The sequence below is a fragment of a genome, unplaced genomic scaffold (genome assembly GCF_019419815.1).
Source record: "Pyrus x bretschneideri cultivar Hongxiangsu unplaced genomic scaffold, Pyrus_bretschneideri_v1 Contig24, whole genome shotgun sequence".
Taxonomy (NCBI): Eukaryota; Viridiplantae; Streptophyta; class Magnoliopsida; order Rosales; family Rosaceae; genus Pyrus; species Pyrus x bretschneideri.
This window is the reverse complement of record NW_025999546.1, coordinates 1,800,074-1,826,485: the sequence shown is the minus strand read 5'-3', so window position 1 is coordinate 1,826,485 and position 26,412 is coordinate 1,800,074. Positions and strand designations below refer to the sequence as shown.

The 26,412-nt window shown below is 36.4% G+C and overlaps 1 protein-coding gene and 1 pseudogene across 1 annotated transcript; one reads left to right on the top strand and one right to left on the bottom strand.

The window, feature by feature from the left end:
• Positions 1-1,401: 1,401 nt before the first annotated feature.
• LOC103928644 lies at positions 1,402-2,614 on the top strand. The gene is made up of 4 exons (XM_009337721.2): positions 1,402-1,753; positions 1,921-2,031; positions 2,135-2,215; positions 2,348-2,614. The coding sequence occupies exons 1-4, from the start codon at positions 1,532-1,534 to the stop codon at positions 2,420-2,422; spliced, it is 489 nt and encodes a 162-aa protein (XP_009335996.2). The 5' UTR covers positions 1,402-1,531; the 3' UTR covers positions 2,423-2,614.
• Positions 2,615-6,414: 3,800 nt separating this feature from the next.
• On the bottom strand, positions 6,415-8,145 carry LOC103928643 (annotated as a pseudogene).
• Between the last annotated feature and the right edge of the window lie 18,267 nt (positions 8,146-26,412).

The following is a 26,412-nucleotide window of genomic DNA, read 5'->3' as shown; positions in this document are numbered from 1 at the left end:
TGCGTCTGCCGGGTGTTTGTTTGGTTCCTCTGGAAATTCTGTGTTGTTTTGAACTGTTATGATTGATAGCCAAATGTGTGCCTTTGTTGTGTCATATGGTGCTGCTCCATACACTGTTTTGCTTCAAACAATGTTGAGCCAATTGTTGCCGTAGTTTCTTTGCGTACTTGAAATTTGACATTTCAACAACCTTTGTATGAAGGGTAAATTGCGATTGACCCTCTGAATTGTCACTTGAGTTGAAAATGACACTCTAAACTAGTTTTTTGGTAAATTAACCCTTTGAACTATTTAAAATCAGTCAATTTACCCCTTGTTGTTAGATTGCGGAATCAATTTCGTCAAATTTAAGGGTAAATTAGCGATTTCATTATTAATTATTACTTGACGGCTATAACAACTAAAAAAATTTTGACACATGGACACAAAATAATATAAAAACATATAGCATAATAAGAAAACATAAAATATTACATAACGGAGCATCTCACATTGTCATTATACATTATTTTGTTTTCATATGTCATAAATGTAGTGGTGGTTATAGTTGACAAATAATAATTGATGAGGGAAAGACTAATTTTCCTTTGAATTTGACGAAATAGTGGATGAAATCTACCGACATGTGGTCAATTGGCTGATTTCAAATAGTTCAGGGGGTTAATTTACCAAAAAAATAGTTCAGGAGATCAATTTCAACTGGAGTAATAGTTCAAGGGGTCAAATGACAGTTTACTCTAGTATAAACATAAAGGAATGTGTTCTCTAACCTTGTAAAATGAAGACACACTTTTAGTCTTTTATGGGGCTGTGGCAACGTGGGAATGGAAGTGATAATGGCTTAGTAAAAATGTGACATACACGTTTGAATGATGATGGTTTTTTTACATGTCTTATTTTAAGTGGATTCATCTATCGCTGTATAGTGCCACATGATGATGCGAACATGTTTTAATAAGGTAATGATAGTAATGATTTTCACAGTTCATTTTCTCTTGCTGCATTTTTCACTTTGTTTATGTGTTTTAATTCTCATTTGATTTATTCAGTCTAAAGATAAAAAAAAGAAAAAGAAAAAAAAGATTAGACTGCACGAGAAAGAAATAGTATTACAAAAATCACTTTCCTTTCCGTTACATGAAAGTGCTTATATGGTTATCTATTCTAGAGATTGCATTTAGATAATGATGGGAGCCCATAGATTTGGATCAAATGACCAAGAAAATTAAGTCAAAACATTTAAACGGTATGATTGTTAAGTTAGGCATACAAACATGTTTAGGTAAGAGCATTTACAATTCGTCCTGTCTTTGATTTGATGGAGAATCATGTCGTGAAAGGCAAGCAAGAGTAGAGAAGGTCTACCAGAAAAGGAATGAGAGGGACAAGTTTGAAGCAAAAGCAATTGCAATACGTGTATGAGAGAGTAGAATTTATATATACGAGGTGGGGGGTTTTCATTGCTGGAAGCAGATAGAGATAAAAAGGCCGATTGAGTTTGAAACTTTGCTGTGAGTGACAAACAATTCAAATGCAGAAAATGAAGAGCCTTGGGAGTAATTCCTTTGCCAGTAGTAGTGGGAGGCTGTCAACGGAGGAGAACGACGATGAGGAGATTTCGAGGCTGGCAATATCAGCGTACCAAGCTAGAGAGGAAGAGATTGAGAGGAAGAAGATGGAGGTTAAGGAGAAAGTTGAAGCTCAGTTGGGTCGCGCTGAGGAAGAAACTAGGCGTCTGACGCAGATTTGGGAAGTAGGTTCTACAAACTCTACTCTTATTTTTACTTTTTTATGCATGCGACATTGGGACCTCGGGTGTAATGGGAATGTTCTTAATTAATTGAGATGCAAGTCTTACATAAATCGATCACTTGCTGATGAAGTTATGATATATATTGCACAATCTTTACAATCTAGTAGGAGCTGGAAGTGCTGGGAGATCCCATGAGGAAGGAACTTGCAAATGTAAGGAAGAAAATCGACATGGCTAATCGAGAGCTGAAGCCGCTGGGACTGAGCTGCCAGAAGAAGGTGCATTAGGGCATGAATCTACTATATTATATATATATATATATATATGTATATGCTTGAAAAGTATATGAAAAATAAACATATTTTACTTGTCAACAAACAGGAAAAAGAATACAAAGAAGCCCTGGAAAGCTTCAATGAAAAGAACAAAGAAAAGGCTCAACTTGTAAGCACACTTATGGAGGTAATTAAACATAGTAATTAAATTATTATTAGTTAATTGTCCAGTCCACAAATTTAACTAGTATTATATGCACGGCCTTCTGCACTACTTGGAACTTGTTCTTACAATTTGTTGTAATCTGCTAATTAGCAGCTGTTGACCGAGAGTGAGAAGCTGAGGATGCAGAAGCTAGAGGAGCTGAGCAAGAACATAGAACCAACACTATGAATTTATCAGATGTAAAAGATTAAAGGCAAAAGAGGAACCTGCATTCTTGCTCAAATTTTCATGGTGTCAAGCCAGAGACTATTCAAAGTTTTATTTTAAAAGACCAATGCATGCAAGTACTAATTTTACAACATCTTAATACGACATGCATGATTTAGCAACTGATATATTTAATCAACATTAAAATCTAAATTTAGTAAATTTACATGACGTTTACACATTGCTGTATTGATAAAATTGACTAATGAGGACAAATACAAATAGAAATAACAAAGAATGTTTAATAGATAGACAGCAAGACAGAAACGGTTCGTAGAATTTACTTTTTGAAGGAGGAAGATCATGTACAAATAAATCCGCTATTCGATCGCTATCTCAATCACTCTACCTCATGAGATAATTCTGGATATGGAAGTGTTCTAGAAGAAACAACTTCCTACTCTTAAGTAGGGGTGCAAAAAAAATTCTGAAATTCTCGAACCGAACCAAAAAAAATTCTAAAACTAAACCGAAAACATCCTGAACCGAAAATCCCGAACCGTTTGATACCGATCCCAAACTAATCCCAAAAAATTCGGCATGGGATTTGGGATCCAATATGCCTTCTTTCGGTAATCTTATTCTTAACCAAAAATTATATATATATAATTTTTAATCAAATTATATCAGTAAATATACAACTCTAATTATTATAAGCTGTTGGATTCAGTTAAGATTTAATCTCAATCATTAATTTATTGTTAAAACTCTCTCCAGTCACTTGTCATCATTCTGTCTCTTTCTCTCCACTTTGCTTCGCTCTTTCTCCACCCAAACCCAAGTCTCTCTCTCGACTAGTCTCCTCCTCAGTCCTCCCACTGTGAGAGTCCCACACCATCCAAATCCATGCATGAATCACAAATCTACCACCCACACCGGTCACAAACTTTGATTCTCTTTCTCGAAAGTCCAAATTGGACTAAGTCTCTCGGTCTCAGTTTCACCATAGCAAATCCTCGCCTAGAATTCATACGACGAGACACCTCGTTCATGAAGAGGCGTCGTTTGGGCGCCACTGCCGACAATTTCTAGGACTCGAATTAATTTTTTTCCTATGGTTGATTTTTAGGGTTTGTGAAAATTGGGATTTCTGAAATTTTAATTGTTTCTAAAATTATATTTCTGCAATTGGATTTGGTTTGGATTTGTCAATTTGAATAACTTAAATTTCTGAGTATGCATGTCAATTAATCTTATCGGAAGAGGAAGGAAGCAATATGTATGAAACTTTCTCTATGAAAGGAGGGGAACACCCTTGCTTCGTAGTTGATCTATTTCCCAAATCATATAGGAATCTCGAAAGACTTTCGGGAATACCAAAATTTTGGGCCAGTTTCGGATTTTGAAATCTCGTCCCAAAAGGAATTGGTTCAGGATTCGGGCTTTGGGTTTCAGTTCGAGATCCCAATCCGAACCGGCCTTGCTCTCAAGACAAGAAGTTTTTGGTCCACTATACTAGTTTGGGTGATATGTTGAATTGGAATAAGATTATTATTGATGATGTTTCATTTTTATGGTAGCTACTGACATTAATGAAAAACAATGGTACCTAACCATGTTTTGTTGGAAAATAACAACGTAAAACAGATTGGCCAAATGGAAAGAAACAATCCAAGATTCCTTATCAAAGAGTATTTGGACATGTATTGTCAACACCACCAAATGGGTATGCATAAGGAAAAGGGATGAGATGAATGAAATGTGCTTATAAACGTTTTTGGCGCAAGACTTCTCTCATTTGCCCTGTGATTGATCATAACATTATGAATTTGGTTATAGCGTATCACCATGGGATTAGGATATGGAAATAGAATTTCGCGAGGAACTTAGACTAGTTCAAATAGTTTTAAACTATGGAACACCCTTTCAATTTGATCTAGGTGTCCAATTTCTAAGTGAGCATTTGATAAATCAGGGACATGTACCCTTTGTGTGTTCTCTAAAGTAGTCATTCTGGACTTGTTAGAGTTATAACCTATGTCGTTGACATGAATCTCATTAAGACTCTAGAAGAGCATGAGAAAGCTAACTCACAACCGATGTCATAATTTGAGATGAATGATCTAGGAAAACTCATCCATTTCTTGGCTTGAGGTTCGAGCATTATTTTGATGGTGTTCTAGTCGCCAGTCTAACTACCCATGATCATCTATATGCTAGGTGCAAAGTGAGACCTTTGAAGAGGTTGTAGAATACAAAGTTCCATATCGGAGTACAATTTGCATGATAGTTCTTACAAGGAGTTTTGATGATCTCAAGGAGAGTATTCAATAATATATTCACTTGACCTTAATGTACTCTTTTCCCTTGAATCAGGAACACTATTTCCCGTTGGGGTTTTGCTGACCTAACGTGGTTTAACAAGTCACCCACATTTGGCTGGTCATACCCTTGACATGTGCGTTTACCATCACTTGATCATCTCAAGCATCGACATTGTATTAACTCACTTTTTTTTCTTCTCCTTAGACTAAGAGTTTGTCCCATTGAGTTTACCATAGCCAGGTTTTGGTGAGACTATACTACTAAGTGCAGCCTTACTTGTGAGACTCACGTATGCATGACTTGTTCTTGACAAGAAGACTTCATCAACTGCTTCTACATTTGCCTGAAGGCTTAATGGAACAACTTATTTAGTTCTACACTCAAGGGGGGAATGTTGCAGCTAATATTATAATAAGAATGTGATTGTGTAACTAGAAGTACGAATCCTGATGAGTCGATATTTATTCTATATTTTTACCTAATCTTAGTTATAACTTATTTGTTATTTTGATAAATTTTTGATACTTTGTTGCATATTTCAATTACAGGATAGGTGAATCTACTTTGGGCAAAAAGTGATTAAAAGGAGAAATTTTGGGGTGGGTCCGTTGGTCTTCTTAGTTGATTGTCTCAAATCTCATATTTTATTTTTTAGCTGTTTGCTCATCGAGAATAAAGAAGGTTGATCATGTAGTGCCGATAGATTTGACGTTTTAGGCTTATAAGTCATTGAAGATGACTTTTTTTGAAGAAAATTTCTTCTACAAAGTTGTAGGGAACACCTTTATCTTTCCAATGCCACCTCGCAGGCCGTATTTGGAGCAGATTTCGTTCTAAATTGTGTGGATTTTGTGGCTGCCTAGATTATCTGATAAATAGAATTGTGTTTCCTAGTTTATTATTTTATTTGGATTTTCAGAATTTTTGGCAGACGTATTTTAAATAGGATTCAAATTTATTATTCTATTCATCGGCCGAGGTTGGAGCCCTTAAGAGGTAGAACGTTTTTGACATTGGAAATCTCCGCTTAGGAGATTTTGACAACTTTTTACAAGGGTGTTTTCTACTCTTTTCTTATTAATAATATTTTGATTTTTAATTATGATTATTGATGGGTCGATTTGGTTCTATGCTTTACTCTATTCTTAATATTAATTTAGTTGTTATTTTATGAGAACTTTGATACTTTGTGTTAATAATCCTATTGTAAGTCATGCAAATCTTTTTTGGACAAACAAGTGAGCAAATGAGCGATTTTTTCAGTAATTTTAAATGGAAGGCGTTCGTGAGTCTTTCAACTTGTTATTGTCAAAGTTTCAAGTTTTTATGATGGCAAATAAATAAGGGGAACTTTAATGAAAAATTTCCGGTACTGTTTGTTTTAAAGAAAAACCACATTTTTACACTAAAAGGTCAACCTTGGTACTATTCACTTTACCATTTATTTTGTCTTTATTGTTAAAACTCAAAGTTTTCAAACTATTTTTATTAGTTTTCTTATAAATAAATGATTAGCGATCAAAGCTGTCAGAGTGATATGTTTCATGATTAATGGGCTTTTTAGCAGCAAAGATGGTACTTATAGAGTTAGGCCCTTCTACAAAGATGTGCTGGGCATTTCAAGCTTTAAAGACAAGACCTCATGGGCTAGTTTTGGAGCTGGCCCCCTTTTCTTCCGTTCTTTCTGCCGTCCCTCTCTTTTCTCACACAAGTATTATTTATTACAAAATATGTTGTTTTATTAGATACATAACATACACGAACATATACAAACACGATTTTACAAAGCAGACTATGTCAGCTTTCAAAATCATAAGACTGATCATTGCAAGTGTCGACATCGATCTCTCACTTTCAAAAGTCAGTACTAGTTGATTCCCTTGTCGTCGTACAAATTTGCATCAACTCCTCCGCCACCCCATCCATCTCTTCATCCTCTTTCTTCTTCATTTTGTCACTTAATTCCAATGCCTTTATCCTCACACCCTCTCCAATTTTCTCCACCACATCTCTGATCACCTTCGCTACCTCTTCCCGTCGTAAACTGCCTCCTCCGCCGGTTCTTATAACCTCCACACCAACGCCACTCCTCCACCAGTTTGGCGTTTAATGGCTGGTCAAGTTGCATAGGCATGGCTATAATCGGAACACCAAACTTGATGCTCTCCAACACCGAGCTCCATCCACAGTGACTCACAAACCCACGAACACTAGAATGCTTCAATATTTTTGCCTGTGGGGCCCAATCCTCCACTATCATCCCCCTCTCCCCTACCCTTTCCCCAAACCCTTTTGGCAAAACATCTTCAACCCTGGTACTTTTCTCTTCCTTAGGAAACCTAATAACCCAAATGAAACTCACTTGGCTAAGCTCCAATCCAAGAGCTATCTCTTGTATTTCCTCCTTGGACAAAAAGTACTCGCTCCCGAAGGACACAAACACGACTGAAGCTCTTTCCCTTTCGTTTAGCCATTTGATGATCGACGATTCCTTATCGACTTTTTGATCCATTGGGTCTTGAACAAGTGAACCGACGGGCACAATCTTCTTCTCCATTAACTTTGAGAGAGAATCAATATATTTTGATTCAATCTCTCCAGAAGTCTTTACCAAAATGATGTTACGAGACCGATCACTGATCAGCAGTGCGCGTTCTACGTCCTTGATGCCATTTGCTGAAGATTCCAGCACACTGCTGAACTTCTTAGTTTCGTAATCCCGAAGATAGATGGAAGGATAAGGGAATAGAACATTAGGGTTCTTGAGATGGTGAACATAAAATGAAATCACGGCAGCACTGGTGGTAAAGAACTCGACGGCCGGAATGTTGTGCGACGAAGCTAGGGAGGGTGCCCATGGCTGGAGAAAATCGTATATGAGCAAATCTGGTTTTAGGGTACCGAGGATTTGGGAGAAGTTATCGCTGGACATGTCGAAGGCTTTTTTGAGAGTGGGCATGAGATGAGGTGGGAGGCCATTGGTAGTGTGGTAGTGAGGTGGCAACTCATCGTGTGGAAGATGAAGTTCCACAAATTCAATGCAGTGAGAGTATTTCTGAGGGAGTTTGGGCTTGATGCAGCTGAGATTTACCGGTGTAGAGCAAATAAGGATGTGAAAATCTCTGCGATCGGTAAGTTTCTTGGCTAGCTCTAGGAAGGGAGAAATATGGCCGTGACCTAACCATGGAAGCATAAGGATGCTAATGCTTCTGTGATGATCAGAATAAACCATTTTTTTCCCCTAAATTTGGCTCTTTTTTTGTTGTTGGTTGTAGATGATTGTAGGCCCCTAGTTACGTTAAATTTTGGTGGATACATATACCTATATAGTGCAAGATATGTAGAATTTGAAGAAATACGTGGAACCTTCATTTGGATGGTTCCTGCAAGTAGTAGGAATTTGCGGTTTAAGTTTTATGAAAAAGACATATATGGCCAATGAAGTAAGAAAAAAGCAGCTTAAACTTGGCTTCCTTCAATTAGTTAGCTGGACATTTAATTTTCACATAGTACTCTTCTAAGTGGAATTGAACTTCTAATCAGAGGTGATGAATGGTCCAAATAGTAGTTAGGTATCACGTTTCAAATCAAACACTCTTCCGTCTCTAGATGAAAGTTATTTAATAATTGTCAAAAAATAATAAAAATAAAAAGTTGCTCCTAATCTCTAACCAGGTTTCAAGGTTTCAAAGCATTGTACTCATGGTTTCACGGTTCAAAGTATCGTAATTACGGTTTCAGGGTTGGTATAATTATGTTTCACAATATCGTAATTATGGCTTAAGTATTGTATCATTAAGTAATTTTAGACTCAATCTTTGTCATCGGCTTAATTAAGTACTTGTTATTGCATGCCGTGGGTGCTTAGGCCATCTCCAATTGCAAAGGGCCATAGGCCAAAATATAAAATCGTCTCCAACCGATGGCTACGCCAAAGGGCTTGTGGGCCCCACTCGACTATATCTTATCCACCAAGCTAGCGGTTGGCCAAAAGAGCCAGCCAGCCAGCCCGTTTCACCCAGCCCAACCTATTCCAATGACTACTTGGCATCATGCTGACGCCAGCTAACAACAGCTAGCTGATGTCAGGTTACGGTTGGAATTTGAATTTTTTTTTAAGCAAAATTTAAAAAAAAAAAAAAAAGATTCTAATTTTTTTTTCCCTATTAATACCTAAGTCATTTCTATACCATTTCTCACATCCTTTTCACCATTCCATATTATTTTACCCCATTTTATTTCAATTATTCACATTCTATTAAGGACAAGTGGCACAAAATATGTCCGAAAACCTTATTTTAATATGATAGTTTGACTCAATTAATCATATTAATTCAATTAAAATAATAAATTATTGAGAGTCTAAAAAATAATCCCATTCGATCGAAGATTGGTATTTTTGTCAAAGAGCTATATTTTGATCGGTTAAAAATGGTACAAAATATAGTCTGACACTGTTCATTAATAAAAATCTTTTAAGACTATAGACTGAAGCAGATAAAACCGCATCATGCATACGAGGAGGTGGCAACTCTCCCTCAGCGTTTCACCTTGCTAGAATGTAAAGCAGATAAAACCGCATCATGCATGGGACCATCTCTTTCTCTGTTGCATAAACAAAAGATCGATATTGATCGAGGTGGGCAGTGAGGTGGCACCCAAGATAATACAAACCAAATATAAGCTGCTTGAAGTCTAGTATGTGAAGCGGCGCGTAGCGGAGGGGCCCATGATGCGGTTTTATCTTTTAGCAAACTCTAGAACATGATTTATATATAAAATAAAGATATGTATTAATTTTTATAACTGAAACATCTTTTGGCAAATTCTAGAACGTGACTTATATATAATAAAATTTTTTAAACGAGAGACTTATTTTTCTTTTCTCTCCTCTCAATATATGCGAGTCCGTTATATCAAGTCTCATTCTATGAAAAAAATATTTACAACAAAAATTTACACGAATTTTATTTTATTAACACAAAACGTTGTTTAATGCAACATATTATAAATCTTTCTCGTTTTGTTGACACGAAATATTACATAGCAATATAGCCGTATTAGGTAAGTTGTAAAAGCACACCACACATGTGCTTTTTTCTGTTGGAATATATGCACACAGATTCTTTGGATCTACTGCTGCTGTTGCGGCTGAGAATGATTGGTCCTTCAAAATTTGCGTCTCTCTTCTTCTTTCACATGACTTACTTTAGACCTAGATTTTTCGTTGGTGTTCAGGTGTCGTAATTGCATACATAAAAGTACTGCTGAGTCATATAGTCGATCATCTTTTGTGTCACACAAATCAATATAACTGAAAGCTTCATTTTAAACATAAGTATTACGATGTAATTGCATATGTAAAAGTATTGTTGACTCATAGTAGTCATTCGTCTTTTGTGTCACACGTATCAATATACCTTTGGATTATTAGGATTGTTCACAGATAAGTTAATTAAGTCTGTATTAAGTTCTTTTCTTACCTTTTGACCAAGGAGTTTTATTTATAATATCATATATTCCTTTATAAAGTAGTTCAAGGTCATTTAAGTTAATTTCTTAGTTATTAGTTTAGGTTGACAGAACAGAAACAAGAGTTGTTAATTTAACAGGGTTAATCATAACTAAAACTTGAACAAAATTAGTTAAAAATGACATCTGGTTTAATGGAGGATACAGAAACACTAGATCTATTTTACATAAGTACAAATAAAGGAGATTCAGGCAAGATTACAACCTTGGCCGGCAAGGTTCGTCCTCTTGCAGACACCTCTCCTTGTATTTTACAGTGATTGAAATCTTGGAAAATGAAATATAAACGAGGTTTACTAAAGGGATTTGATACTACAACAAAGGGAATGGTTAGAGCTTCTAAAACTGGACAAAAGAAAGCTTTCTATGGTAGACCTGCGACTTGAAATGGACAAGGGGTAGATAAATTAAAGCTTTTTTTGGTTTCACTGTTGAGTGTATTGAAAGTTGCTTGATTGATTGGTTGAGAGAGAGTTTATGCTTGTGCCCTTCATTGCTTTTATAGACTTTTCTAGCCTAATTGTCCAAGTCTTCCCTTTTAGTGATGTCTTCCAGAGCATGGTAAGTCATCATCAGCTTTTGCTAATCACCTACCCATGCCATGGAAAAGTACTTATTGCTGAGGTTGAGCTGCCCTTTGTAGCTTCACTTCTCACATAGGCTTGCTGCTTATTAGTTGCCAAAAAACAATTTTAAATTCATCTTGGGCTGCCAACTGTCAGAGCCCAATCCTTTTCTGGTTTTCGTATGCCTGGGTCTTTAATAGTATTGAGCTCAATATTAAATATCTATCCAAACAGTGCCTCTTTTAATCATTATTATGTTTGCTAATCAAGACATTGATAATAATTAAAATTTTGGTGCCTCTTTTAATCATTATTATGTCTCTCTTCTTCTTTACATGGCTTACTTTAGACCTAGATTTTTCGTTGGTGTTCAGGTGTCGTAATTGCATTGTAAGAACCCGTACTTTTAGAAAATATATTTATACGATTATTTGACGGTAACGTGTGTATATATACATATATATTTGTATATGTATATATGTTTTTATCCGTTGAACTACATGTTTATATATTTATTCTATTACATATAAATATACAACTTATTTTTCTAGCTTTTGTTTACTGAGCACTTAGTTTGGTGTTTGTAGTTAGCCGTATAGTTGTAATATGGCGGCTAAGAGAGTCCTCTAATTGGTTCAAAGGGGCGGCCCATGATGGCTTCGGCTCCAATTGGATAACCAAAGTCCTTGTATCAACAGCTCATGCTAAAATTTCAAGAGTCATATACACCTGTCCATTGTATGCAATTTTAATGCCACCTCCAGCTTTAATTTAGTTAGGTTTAGGGAAGATGTGATGGTGTGGAGGAAAATAATTGTGGTTGAGATTTCCAATTCAAGAATGGTGAGGGCTTTGACGCTGTTTATATATGATGGTTTGAGGGAAAGCTCTAGATGGTACTCTATCATACGGGAGTTGATCGAGATGGTGGACTCTTGTAATAGAGGGTCGGAGCAACGCTTTGGAATTCAGATAGGGGAAATAAGGCAGACCTTTACAGAAATTGATTTTATTAAATTTCGTGAAGTGCTATAATATTCTTGATCTTTTTGGTTGATTTATATGGTTGGATTTTAATTGGCTAATTGCTTTAGTTAATTGTTTATTTGTTATTGGGTATAAAATCATGGCTGAAACGTTATTCGTTGAGAATATGCTGTGATACATGTGAAAGATAAAATGACATCATTTGTGCATCATTCATATTGATGTGGTTTGAATTCCAGTGTTCAAATTGGAAGTATGGAAATGATGGTAGTTGGAAAGGATATTTTGTGTAGTTCATTGTGAAACCAGTTCTAGGCGAGCCTGATGTGCACAGTAGAATATGATATCGATGAGAATTGTCGATGTGGGTGATTTGGGCTGGAGATCAATGAATTAGATAAGATGACTAGCAAAAGGGGTTTATGAACTTGGGGTATCATATGGGGGTTAGTTTCTATAATAGAACATTTGAACGACCTTTGCAGGGGTAAAATGCATGGTATGGGACGTGCAGGTCCGTGTGTTATATTATATAAATTAACAGGGGTAGGTGAAGATGTTCAATTGCATTCATGCATTATTATCAATAATGATTTGATATTTGGCTATATGATTTCATGACACTAAGTTAATAGTATCAATTTACTCTGATGAGGTTATGTCCCTACTGAGTTGATGAAGCTCATCCCTCTATTGTTATGCAGGTTTAAGAACTAAACAGTTAAAAAGGGTAGACGAGATGAGATCGGATTAAGTGTGAGTATAGAATTTTGTATTAACTTATTTTAGTCTTGTAAAGAATTATCGATTTCTTGTTATAAGAGGAATTTCATATTTTTCCACCCATTTTCACTTTCCTTTTATTTAATTTTATTTTTAGCTTGCGCACCGGATTTGGGTTCGAGATTTTTCCTATTGACCCCGGATTCGAGGCGTGACAGGCATACATAAAAGTATTGCTGGCTCATATAGTCGATTGTCTTTTGTGTCACACAAATCAATATACCTGGAAGTTTCATTTTAAACACGATGTAATTGCATACATAAAAGATGTAATTGCATATGTAAAAGTATTGCTAACTCATAATAGTCAACCGTCTTTTGTGTTGCACATATCAATATACCTTTCCTTTCTTTTTGGTAAATATTTAAAAACTGAGAATTATTACACGTACTAACAAAATCTACTCCTTCACTCTTCATAAGAATCAGTACTAGGGTTACGTTATAATTTTGTTAGTGTTCGGGCTAGATTTGTCCCTTAAATAACTTCCCCTTGTCTTGCTTGTCAGGCAGAGTTTGTTGCTTGGTTTCTGCAATATACGTTTATTAGTTTGAAGGGTGCCTTCGTGGGGCCCTTGTTAGGCCGATAGCATAGAAACAAGAGTAGTTGATATAGAAACAATAGATTTATTTTACATAAGTACAAATAAAGGAGATTTAGGCAAGATTACAACCTTGGCCAGCAAGGTTCGTCCTCTTGCAGACACCTCTCCTTGTATTTTACAGTGATTGAAATCTTGGAAAATGAAATATAAACGAGGTTTACTAAAGGGATTTGATACTACAACAAAGGGAATGGTAGCAGAGCTTCTAAAACTGGACAAAAGAAAGCTTTCTATAGTGGACTTGTGACTTGAAATGGACAAGGGGTGAACAAATTAAAGCTTTTTCTGGTTTCACTGTTGAGTGTACTAAGAGTTGCTTGATTGATTGGTTGTGAGAGAGTATAAGCTTGTGCCCTTCATTGCTTTTATAGACTTTTCTACCCTAATTGTCCAAGCCTTTCTTTTTGGTGATGGCTTCCAGAGCATGATGAGTCATCATCATCTTTTGCTAATCATCTACCCATGCCATGGAAAAGTACTTTTTGCTGAGGGTGAGCTGCCCTCTGTTGCTTGTCATTTATCACATAGGCTTGCTGCCTATCATTTGCCAAAAAATGATTTTAAATTCAACTTAGGCTGCCAACTGTTAGAGCCTAATCCTTTTCTGATTTTCGCATGCCTGGGTCTTCAATTGTACTGAGCTCAACATTAACAAACAGTGCCTCTTTTAATCATTATTAAGTCTGCTAATCATGACATTGATAATGATTAAAATTGAATGCTTGTCGAAACTAGGTATTAGTGCCATTTAACTTAGCCATTTTAAATAAACCTTTGCACTAACCCATGATTCCCAACATTAACTACTTGCCCTTTATATAACCACCACTTTACTCTTTTTGGCCATTACCTTCAACAAGATTTATTCTTAGAGCCACCAAATTCTCTCGAATTTTAATCTTTCCCTGATTTAGCTCTAGCTACTTTCTTCACCTTTCGAATTTAGTAATGGCTCATAAATCACGCTCTGCATGTGAGTCTAGAGAGGGCATTGTCACTTTTTGCCACTGTCTCAACGGCCTTCACCGCCCTCGGGTTGGCCTCAACCTTCCCATTTTCTTTCTTGAAGATAAGGCCTATTCACTGGGACTTGCCTGGACCTCCAAAGTTCCCGTTGTTGTGGAAAGCAACATGCCTGCCAAGGAGTGGTTCACTGTTGCCAAAATTAGATTAACCGAAATCAACCCAATTAAGTCCAAATTTTAATGCTTGCAAGTGTACGAATTGTTAAGTAGTATAGTAGGCAAGCACAAGATCGTTCCAACTAAGATTGAAATAATTCTAATTATCTAACTAAATTTGTATTGCACTTGAATTGAAATGGAAAAATTGATGATTTGAGAAAGAACTTTGAAATTGTAAACGTAAACAAAAATCAAATGAGCTTAAATAAATGACAAGAACAACAAAGAAATCAAATTATAAATCAATTGCGAAAGACACTAGAGCATCTGATTCACCATAACCAATCTAACTCAATTCTTACAGTTAATTATTAATGAGCAATCATCCAAATTGACGGTCTAGTTCCTCTAATTCATATAGTATCCATGACATCTACATTACTATGTATACTTATATGTGCTAACAATCTATGGCATCTAGATTACTAAACACACACGAGTTCATTAACAATTTGAGAACTACTTAAGAGACTGCATGAAACCTAGTGTATGACATATACATCAAGGAATTCATGGTACCATTTGCAAGACGCTAAAATCGAATTAACAACATGGCATGTGCGTTAACTCGCATCAAATACACTCAACTCAAACCAAAGTGGTGGCCAATCACCAAGATTAAAATCAAGCTCATAAGCACATCAAAATGATACTCAACTTGAATGAAAATTCATAAATAATTAAACTGTGAAATTAAGAATTCATATTTAGGCTACATCATAGCCCTAGCGAAAAGAAATTAGTTACAGAACATAATTGGAAATATTATTGAATTCATAATAAATAAGAAGAAAATTTAGTTTAGAAAAAGCACGAAAAATCTCCTTGCTCTGCCGCTGCTTTCTTCTATTTTCTCTGCCGATGCCTTCTTCAATGATCCTTAAAGATCAGCAAAATATTCCAAATTAATGCCAAGCAGCCACTCATTTTTCTTCCTTTCTCTTCCCCTTTTGATTCATTTACTTTCCGTAACCGACAAGGACTTAAACACCAATTTATTACCTTGTGCCTCTTGGGTTTAATCGCTACAGATGTAGCCTTTATATTGCCCTCTTCGATTCCCTGGTTGTTTTGAAACCGTAGTCGTATTTTTCCCAAATGGACATCCTCTAATTCTGAAAGTGATCAAATCCCCACACCAACTGAACCAACTCATCATCCAAATTCTCATATTTATACTCTTAGTGAAGACCCCTGACTTGAAGATGGAATTAAGAGATTGATTCTCCATATTTCTTTGATCTTTGCTCGATTGAAATCTTTTCCTCTGCTGCTAGAGTGTTGGCGGCTGGAGCTCCAAAAAAATTGGATTAAAGATGGACTTGCCTCTTTTCTGTCGGTTTGAATGAAAAGTAGGCCAACCCTTACTTATGCTAGTCATGTGTTGATGAAAAGAATAAGGAAGAATCCTATGTGAGACAAATGCTCTACTTTTCTCTTAATTTGTCATACTACATAACATTATTATGATAAAATCATATCACAACATGGACAATATGCCAGCCAACATGTGCGACAAACAAAAAAAGAAAATAATAGGATCTTTTTCATCTCCTTAATTTGGCCATCAAAACATAAAACCATGAAATTTCTTTCATTTAAGTCCAAAAATACATAAACATGTCCCGACTTCAACTTAAAGCAAAGATATCACTACAAAATTTCGTTTTTCGGGATAAAATAAGTAGTACAATTTGTGCTTATCATTCACCCCATGCCCTTATAAAGCTAAGGAGGGCATGTCTAAAGAGGCAAGTATTGAGTCATCAAGTTAGTTACATGGTTGTTATAATTCACGTGTAAATTGGTAGATTAGTCAAGGGTATAAATGTAATTGTGAGAGTAGTATTAATGCGATAATTATACGCACACAAATTAAACCCTCTTTTTGACAATTGTAGTAAGTATGTAAGTAGGGATCGTTCAGGACCGGGGATTAGGAGGGATTGTTAATCACTTGGATTTCACTCAAAAACGTAAAAACACAATATAAAACACTATACTAGACTCAAAGAATGCAAAACTAAACTTTAAAATACTAAAACAAATCAAAAGACTCAAAATAGCACAAACACACTCAAATCTGCCTAAAGACCACTTTCTGGGCAGTTTTGAGCACAAACCCAAATTTGGACGAAATTAAGTTGTAACTTGACTCAAGACTCTTAAAAACACAAACTAAATTGATTTCTAACTAATTTGACAATAAAGTAAAGGGGGATTTAGGGTTTGACGAAATTAAACTAAATGAACAAATTGCAATTAAAACAGAATGTAAATATGAAATTGATGAAATGGAATGAATGGATGCTAGCCAAGGGGTTCATCTCCACACATGTTACACTTGCATAATAAAAAGATTTCCAATTGCATTTCAATAAACCATGAATTCTCAACACCCAAAGTTAACCGTGATGCACTAATTAACCTTCAAATCTTCCTAACGTTATCGAATTGGATGATTGCATACGACAACCCAAAACATTCCCCACAAGTCCCCTACATGATTGCATAATAGAGATACAAGCAAGAATCATTACGCTCTATGAAAATTATAAGTGTTGACGAGGCATTCGTTACTATGATTGCATGAAACTTATGCCAAGAATTCGTTTAACGCGATTGTTTATAAGCAACCTCCACTACTTGTGAATATAAGTTCGTAACTATTAGGTGAAACTCACTTATATTCTAGCGTCATATTCATGCATGAAAATTAAGTGTGTACTCTCAATAAACATACATAAATAAGTTATCAATCAAACAGTTAAACAAATTGAATCCACAACTTATGAAACGCAATTAGAAGTAATCAAATCAAAATGCAAGCATAAACATATATTTCGAATCCCCCCCTAGCCAAGGGGGGTTTAGTTCCTCATACGTACAAAACAAAGAGAATTGAAATTAAACATTGAATTCAAAGGAAAAGAAACACCTAAACATTCCAACAACTCAAACTTGAATTGTATGAACGTTTAGGCCCGCTTCTCTTCCTCTTTGTTGTAGCACAAGGTCTTAAGGTGAGTTTTTGGGATTATGGATGATGTAGAATGGAGTGGGGTGGTAGGATAGGGAGTGGTGAATGGCTGAATTTCTGGTGGTGTTTGGATTAATAGGGAACTCACGGCACAAGTTGGTGTGTATGGATGATTTTCTGAAATCGAAGAGTGACTCCTTGTGTGAAGTGTGTATGGTTTTTATAGGGAGATGAATGGATGGGAGAGGGAACATGACAGCTAGGTTAAGTGAATGCATGTGCAAATCTGGAAATGGGATGCTGGAAAGTGGAGGGGGAGCCACGGCATTGTGTAGGAATGGGCTAGAATGTGTGGTGGATGAATGAGATTGCATGTGGCTTTATGGTTGAATGATTAAAGGGTGCATGTAGGTTGGAAATGATGAAGGAAATGCATGTGAGTGACAGCTAGATATGTTGATGAATGCATGTGGAATGAATGTGTGAATGATGGCAGATTGTGTATGTGAATGATTAGGGTGAATGTGCATGTGCTTTGACAGCTAGGTTGAATAAATTAAAGGGAGTGCATGTGGCTTGGCTGGAATGATTGGAATGCAATCTGAAATGGGATGGGAGTGCACGGCAAAGTGCTAGAATGGATGTGTGGTTGCATGTGATGAAGTGGTGATGAATGTGAATGTGGTTGAATGATTAAGTGGCTGAATTGGATTAAAGAATGGGAGTGCATGTTTGAATGATTAAAGGGACATGTGGGTGGAAATGCAAAGGGAATGCAAAGTGAATGAATAATGAATGCATGTGCACGGTTTTTGGGAGAAAGGTGGATGAATATGCATGTGAATTAGGTTATGAAAGCATGTGGAATGTGGCTGGAATTGATGAGTAATGCACGGCAAAGGGGATTGTGGTGCAATGATGGTGTTTTGCACGGCAAAGGTTGGAGAATGAATGTGTGATGGTGTGATTGAATGATTAAAGTGCATGTGTCTGATTTATGAAGGGAATGCATGTGGATTAAAGTGGAATGACAGCTAGGTTATGATGATGAATGCATGTGCAAAGTTGGTTGAATGATTATGGGTGCATATGGCTGAAATAACATGTGGCTTGGTTGGATGCACGGCAAAGGGGAGTGTTGGTGTGAATTTCTGGTACAAAGGGCCTCCTTTGGTCTTCAATTTCGTCCATCTACTTGGCTTCAAGTATATGCAATCCATTTAACGCCCCAAACTGAAGGAAAATTTGTGAAAAACATGTTCATTTAAGCAACATCAATAGCATGCAATTAACAATTAAAGGCGGAATCATGCTTGTATGCACTTAAAACAAAACATTTACCCATGAAATTCAAAGCCTAGTAGATAGGTGAATCAAGACTCAACTCAAAACAAAGTGAGTTGAGAAATCAATACCTTTGTAGATTCCTCTTTGCATAAGCAAAGGCTAATCACCCAAAGAGAGGGCCTTCATTCCTTGCATCTTAGATCCATGGATTTGGATGGATGAAAAGGTTTCTCCAAGTTCCCAAAATTGAGAACCTCTAAGTCTCCACACCAAGGTATATTGTAGAAGAAATGAGTAACCTTGAGGAAGTAAGATTGCTAGATGTTATCCTCAAGGTGGCCGGCCATTTCTAGAGAGAAAGGAGAGTTTTGTGTTTCTCCAATTTCCCCAAAAACAACACTTAATGAATTTTGGCTATTAAGTCACACTTATACCTTAATTCATTTGAGTGGCAAACTTGTAAATAAGTCAAAACCCACTCATTCTCTAACATGGCCGGCCTTAGGGATTTATTGGGCTATTTGGGCCTTTGTGAATCATTATTCATTAAGTTGTCACACAACTTAAGTCAATGGACTTGACGTTCGAAGCCCATTGGGCCTTAAGGTCCAAAACTATCCCGAGGTCTTCAACGAACTTATTCGTTTGATTAATAATCATATTAATTAATCCTTGCCATAAATAATTAAACCATTTAATTATTCTTACTCATCTCCGTTGAATCTTCAAACTCTACCTTACACGGTGTACGATCCATTAGGTTCTTTTTAGCGAGGCAGTGGGCGATTCAAACTCTTTCAAATCGATTGTGAATTGAAACTTACTTTCAATTCTCCCGTTAGTGATAATACACTTTTAGGGCTTCCACAAACCATGGTTGACGCCTAGCAGCATGTCATGGTTACCCAAGCTAATCAGAAGAGGTGGAGAACCTATTCAGTTTTAGGATTACAAATGCAATACGGTCTTTCTCTAATACAATACTCTTGACCACATTGTTTGGTTTGATAGTTTATTCATGTCTACTATCCAATGTGAATCTTGTACTTATATGATTACCTTGAATGTGATCTGGAACGCATTCCAACATCTCATTCATACTCTGGCCAGAGATTCTAAATCATATCATAGAGTATTCTCCCTCAAACAGTTTGAAGGTTAGAGATCCTTTGTTGCGCATTCACTTGCCTCCATGGCTAAGTGGCTTAACCCCAACGATGCCGTGGACACCCTGATAGAGTGACTTTGACATAATCAAAGATTAAGGACCTAACCACAAGACAACTGTGATGCCTCAGGTCAAAAGACTAATTTGCATTATCCCAACCATGAGTTCTCATGTGACATGAATATGAGAACTCTTCGTTGATCGTGTTCAGTGAACTCATTCTCTATTGAGCACCTACGTACTTGTCTTGATGTCACACACACCAATGACTCGAGACTAGTCACTCTCCCTGAGAGAAGACATAGCACGTACTGATCTTAACGGACTGTCAATGCCGAATTGACAATCCTATGATCAGGAACGTTTAGGATGTGTCAACGAAAGAATGGTCTCATGAATCTAACTTCTTTAGATCGCATTCTTCCAATCACATATTCCTTGAACTTTATCGTTTAAGCATATAACATTTATATGAGACGGCTCAAACAATAATGTTTGCCCTTAATATTAAACTAGATTAGTTTAACATGTGAAATGTCCATAAAGTATCATCATATGATTGGTTTTAGGGCACATTTCCAACACAAACTACTCCAAAATGCACCAAAATGCACCCTTTTGCATACTTTGCCCTTAGAACCTGAAAACACACAAAAGAAGCATAAAGGACTAAAATAACTAAAGAAACATAACGTAAATGCACGAGAACAAGCCATTTAAGTCGCATGAATATGCTCCTATCAAGTATATTGCCTATATCTATATATACTGAATCATCATTGTAATATTATTAACATTAAATGAAATGAAAGAGGTATTTTCAGAAACAGTATATCTTTAGTTTCTACATGGTACCATTGCCAACCACTTTACGGTTTCTTCGATCCGTTGAATCTTTCTTCTCAGATCTTTCGCTCTTTTTTGATCTTCTTCTCTAGCATGCTGATTGATACCTGTTATACTCAAATTTAGATTTCTGACTTGTTAATCTTAAATCTTGATGGCGTTTCCTTCCGAATCATCTTCTTCGATTGAGTCGGTGCTTGCTACAAACCCTAATTCTTCTTCTTCAATCCCTAATTTCTCCCAATCTTATGCTTTTCTCATGATCCAAAATATCAGCAGTATGGTTCTGATCAAGCTCCGGTGTTCAAATTATCTTCCATGGCGTGCTTTATTTCCACTGATCCTTCATTGTTACAAGCTCATTGGTATCATTGATGGCACTAAGCCCTGTTCATCACCTTTTCTGCCAGATCGTTCGCTTAATCCTGCCTGTAAGCAGTGGTATGAGAAGGACCAAAATTTGCTCATCTGTTTTAATTCGACTCTCTTTGAGAAAGTCATTTCGTTCACCATTGGTGTCTTCTTTGCTTGTGGTCTCTGACTCAAACTTAAGCAACGATTTGGTGGTGTCTCGGATGTGCATATTCATCAATTGCTTTCCCGACTTCAGAATATTCAGAATGGCTCTCAGTCAATGTCTGATTACCTTCAACAAATCAAGGAGGTCTCTGATTCTTTCACTGCTGTTGGAGCCTCTATTACAGATCGTGATCTTATTGCAGGAACCCTTGCAGGCCTTCTTGATGAATTTGAATATTTCACTGATTCGATCTTACTTCATCTTTTGTCTACTTCCTTGGATGAATTACATGGCTTATTACTTACTAATGAGTTATCTATGTCATGTCGCAAGAAAACTGCTTCTTCTAAACCTTTTCAGGCGTTCTCTATGCAAGCTTAACCGCCACTACTTCCCATACCACCACAAGCTCTTGCTGTCCATAATTCTACTATAATTATATAACCAAGGCAAGCACAATCGTGGTAATAATCGAGGTTTTTGGGTCATAATCTTGGCACCTACAACTCTGGTTTTAATTGTGGCAATTATAACTTTGGATTCAATCATGGTTTTTCTCTGGTAGTCTCTTCAAGGTTCACAAGGGCCACTATTGGTTTTTGTGACAAATAATCTTCTTGCATCACAATTGGTTGATGTGGCTCTATACAAAACATGGAGGACAATACATACGTCACGTTAACATGAAAGTTGCTAGGTCCAGTGCATATTCCTTCTTATCCCCAATCTGGCATAGAAACTGATCCATCCAAGCTCAGGCTTTTTCATTTAACATTAACTCTGGTGCTTCCTCTTCTTCCATGTATTGAAATCAAGTAGCTATTCTGGAGTTCCAAAAGGAATACCCTTCTGTGGTGGTGGAGGTACCTTTCTTTCAAGATATATAGTTCCAAAATGAATAGGCACTGGGTTCCAACCTGGTGTAGGTACTATAACCATACTTTCTTACATTCTCCTCAACACCTTGTATTTCCCAGGGTGAGATGTCTGAGGAACATGTTCTCTTCCTCCTTTAGTCTTGTTATTAGCTTTCTTTATCTTTTTTCTACTTCTCTAGCTTGGTTGCCTCTTACTTCCCTGGATAAACTTTTTGATTTTAACATTCCCATAGCCTTCTGACAAAGTAAGGGTTTGTAATGAATTCATATGTGCTTTGTGTTGTCTCTGCACCCTTCTTATCATAGATGCCCTCATCTATCTCACAGGTTTTCCATCTTTACCTACCACATACCACTTTCGGCTTTGTCGAGCTGAATTTACCATTGTGACTGGTAATTCTTGGTCAATAATGGCACCTGGTGCTGGCACCTCTAAGTCACATTCACATTGGCACTTATTACACAACACTACTCCCTTAATCATAGTTGCATGAGGCCTATCGGGCAACCTCATACTACCTTTAGCGGGTCTATCTGTATCTCTCATTTCTCCTCCTATATTTAAGATGGCTTTCCCCTTCCCTCTCTCTACCCAATTAAGGTTTATCATATTAATTGGGGATTCAGGGAAAGGGTATATGTCAATCATTATGTTGGCCTGACGTTTTTCTAGCAACAACATCTCATTGACTATCAAGTCTTGGATCTAATCTTTGTACTGCACACAATTGGTGATAGAGTGATTGAAAGTGTAGTGAATCTTACAATACTTTTTTCCCTTTAATGCTTTAGGCTTAGGCATCTTCTTGGTATTGTCGGGCAAGATTACTTGAGCCCTCACAAGCTCTTCATATATGTCAGCAGCCTTGGTTAAGTCGAAAGAATATGATTGATACTTTGGTGGCTTGATAGGACCAAATCCCTCATCATTCATCATAATCTTCTAACCTTTAATTGGTTGAACTAAACCCTTCACTATCAAAGGCTTAAAAGGAGTAGTCATCTCTGCAACGCACAACTCTATTCCTTCTCCTAGACCATCATTACTTTCCCCTTTTTCCAAACCTTCAAACTCCAGTTGATGTATTTGCACTTTATTTTTATAAAACATAGGGGTTTTAGATGAATGCTTCACTTGTTGTTCTTCTATCAACAATTTCTCATACTTAGTAGTCACAATCACCAACTCTTAGAGTTCATTAAACTGTACATCATAAAACCTCTTCCTCAGGGGCAACCTTAAAGCCTTCTGTGCAATGGCTATAAGTTGATGATTGATAGGAAATTGACACCTCATCTTGGTCCTCCTGAATCTTATTATGAAGTCCTCTGTAAACTCATGTTCATATTACTTTACCTTCACCAAGTCATTCATGGTCATCTTTGGCTCTATTATATATAACTGTTCATGAAAAGCCATCTCCATATGCCCCTAATTAGCAATGGAATTAGGGGGCAATAAAGAATACCACTGGGAAGCCAGCCCCACGAGAGATTTTCCAAACAACCTTAACTTGTAGTTGGGATTGTCTTTAAAAGCCACATAATAGTTTGAAAACTTGAAAATGTGATCTCTGGAAGACACATTGCAATCTTCCCCACTAAATGTTGGAAAATCAGGCATTTTAAAATTAAGAGGGAAAGGATTCTACTTATCCACTTAAGTAGGGTAAGGTTTCTGATACGTGATTCTGAACACCAGGCGGGCTTGAGGTTGAGCATTTTGTATCACTATCCTTCTTAACTCTGCTAGTTCATTCCTAAGTTGTTGATTGACAGCATTATTCTTTGGGGAAGACGAATTCCCCCACTTTAGGCCATGATTTATGCCTAAGAAAGCTTCTCTCATTGCATCAAGCTGCCTTCAATTAGCTTCTCCTCTTATTTTATTAACCAATGATGATGGTCAATCGGGATGAGGATTTCCTCTATTAACGGGCATGCTTCTGGTACTAAGGCAAGAGGTCTGCAAGCCTAACTTTTGTGGCTCGTCTCTAACTTCTCCTTGGTGGCTGGTTTCTGCTAGCTCCTTTTTCTTTCCTTTATCTTTTTTTCTTCCCCAACAATGGAAACTAAGGGAGAGTTGGTTCATTCTCCATATCTAACACTGGATCTCCATGGTTTCCTCTTCTGGTGGGAAGTATTCTAACTCCAATTTTCTCTGCAATGTCCCCGTTAAAGAACATAGCCTGCTAACTTCCCCTTTAGTTTCTAGGGAGATCTTTTCATTAGTCACCCTTCCTTCTGATTTCTCAAAAGAAATCGGGCTTTCTATGAACTTGGGACTGAGTGGGGAGGGAAAATCTACGAGCGTGCCAAAAATATGTTCAGGTTGGATCTGTCCTTTACATAGCTCTTCCTTGTCTTGCCTATCGGGCAAAGCTTTTTGCTTGGTTTTTTGCAATATACATATTAGTTTGAAGGGTGCCTTCACGGGGCATTTGTTAGGCCTGAAGACTCACAATAAAAAATAACATGAATTTGAGCATGCCACTGTTCTTTTTGTCTAACATATTGTTTACTTGGTTGTTTAGTTAATTAATTTCTTGCGCCACAAGTCACTTTAGCTTCTTGGATTATTAAGATTGTTCATAGATGGGTTAAGTTTGTATTAAGTTCTTTTCTTGCCTTTTGACCAAGGAGTTTTATTTATAATATCATATACTCCTTTATAAAGTAGTTCAAGGTCATTTAAGTTAATTTCTTAGTTATTAGTTTAGGCTGACAACACAGAAACAATAGTAGTTAATTTAACAGGGTTAATCATAACTGAACGAAATTAGTTAAAAATGACATATGGTTTAATGGAAGATACAAAAACAAGTCTATTTTACAGAAGTACAAATAAAGGAAATTTAGGCAAGATTACAGCCTTGGCGGGCAAGGTTTGTCCTGTTGCATACACCTCTCCTTGTATTTTACAGTGATTGAAATCTTGAAAAATGAAATATAAATGAGGTTTACTAAAGGGATTCGATACAACAACAAAGGGAATGGTAGCTGAGCTTTTAAAACTGGACAAAAGAAAACTTTCTATGGTGGACCTGCAACTTGAAATGGACAAGGGGTGAACAAATTAAAGCTTTTTCTGGTTTCGCTGTTGAGTGTACTGAGAGTTGCTTGATTGATTGGTTGAGAGAGAGTTTATTGTGCCGTTCATTGCTTTTATAGACTTTTCTAGCCCAATTGTCCAAGCCTTCCCTTTTGGTGATGGTTTTCGGAGCATGGTGAGTCGTCATCAGCTTTTGCTAATTACCATAGTTGCCAGATACGGGTACGATTCGAGTTCACAGTTCGGTTTGAATACGGGATTCAGTAGTAACATAAAGTCTCATTCGCCAGAGAGTAGACATAGACAGTTCGTTTTAAATTTGTTAAAGAATGTAAATTAGTTTGCATATAAAAATGTTGATAATGATATATTTATAATTATATTTTATAATATTTATTATGAGCAATCATTTTTATTTTGTAGCATTGATGATTTGTAAGCAATGATTTGTAACATGGTTGGATGCATGACAAAGAAAATGGTGGGATACAAGAATCCCAATAAAAACAAACATTGTTGGTACATACTTCAAAATAATAAATAATAAAAACATGGTTTGTACATGCATTGAAACAAAAACAAAGAATATGATTGGAGAAATGCATAAAAAATAATATGGTACATGTATCGAATGGTTAAGGTTCTTAGGCATACGTATTACCAAATACATTTAACCTAATAAACAAATATGAGTATAAATTTATGCACAATTGTTGATTAGAAAACATCAAATTACAAAAAAATCCACACCAAATCCTGAAAAAAAAAAGATTAGTTTTTGGCAAGAGAAGAATAGAGGAACCAGAAATATCCCAAAATGATGTTAACTCATTCTTGTCCGACAAGAATGAAGAAGATGTAGAGATTCAAGAATCAAGGGAAACGCGAAGTCAACCTCAATCATCCAGGCTGACTCTGCAACAAACTTCACTATCTGAAAATCTTAAAACAAGGGTGAAACCTTTGTTGGTCACTGAAGTTACTTTTGAGACGTTGGGTAAGACAAAACAATGGAGATGCAAATACTGCAAGAATGCATACAAATCCTCCACTACATGAATTAGCTATCACCTCATAGGTACTATTATATTACTAAAATTACTAATTATTTATTTGTTATTTAATTTTGTTGATTTTTAATTTTAATTTTTGTTTTACTTTAGGTCCTCCAGTTGGAAAAAGTGCAAATATTGCTCGTTGTGGTGTAGTTCAGAAAAACTTTGAGTTACTTCAAAATTTGAGAAACAAAGCACGAGAGGAGGAAAAGATCAAAGGTGGTGGCAAAGGTAAAACAACAA

Coding starts and splice junctions, on each gene's coding strand:
- LOC103928644 (XM_009337721.2), top strand. CDS start 1,532: ATGCAGAAAATGAAGAGCCTTGGGAGTAATTCCTTTGCCAGTAGTAGT. Junction 1,754..1,920: donor GTCTGACGCAGATTTGGGAA/GTAGGTTCTACA, acceptor ACAATCTAGTAG/GAGCTGGAAGTGCTGGGAGA. Junction 2,216..2,347: donor TTGTAAGCACACTTATGGAG/GTAATTAAACAT, acceptor GCTAATTAGCAG/CTGTTGACCGAGAGTGAGAA.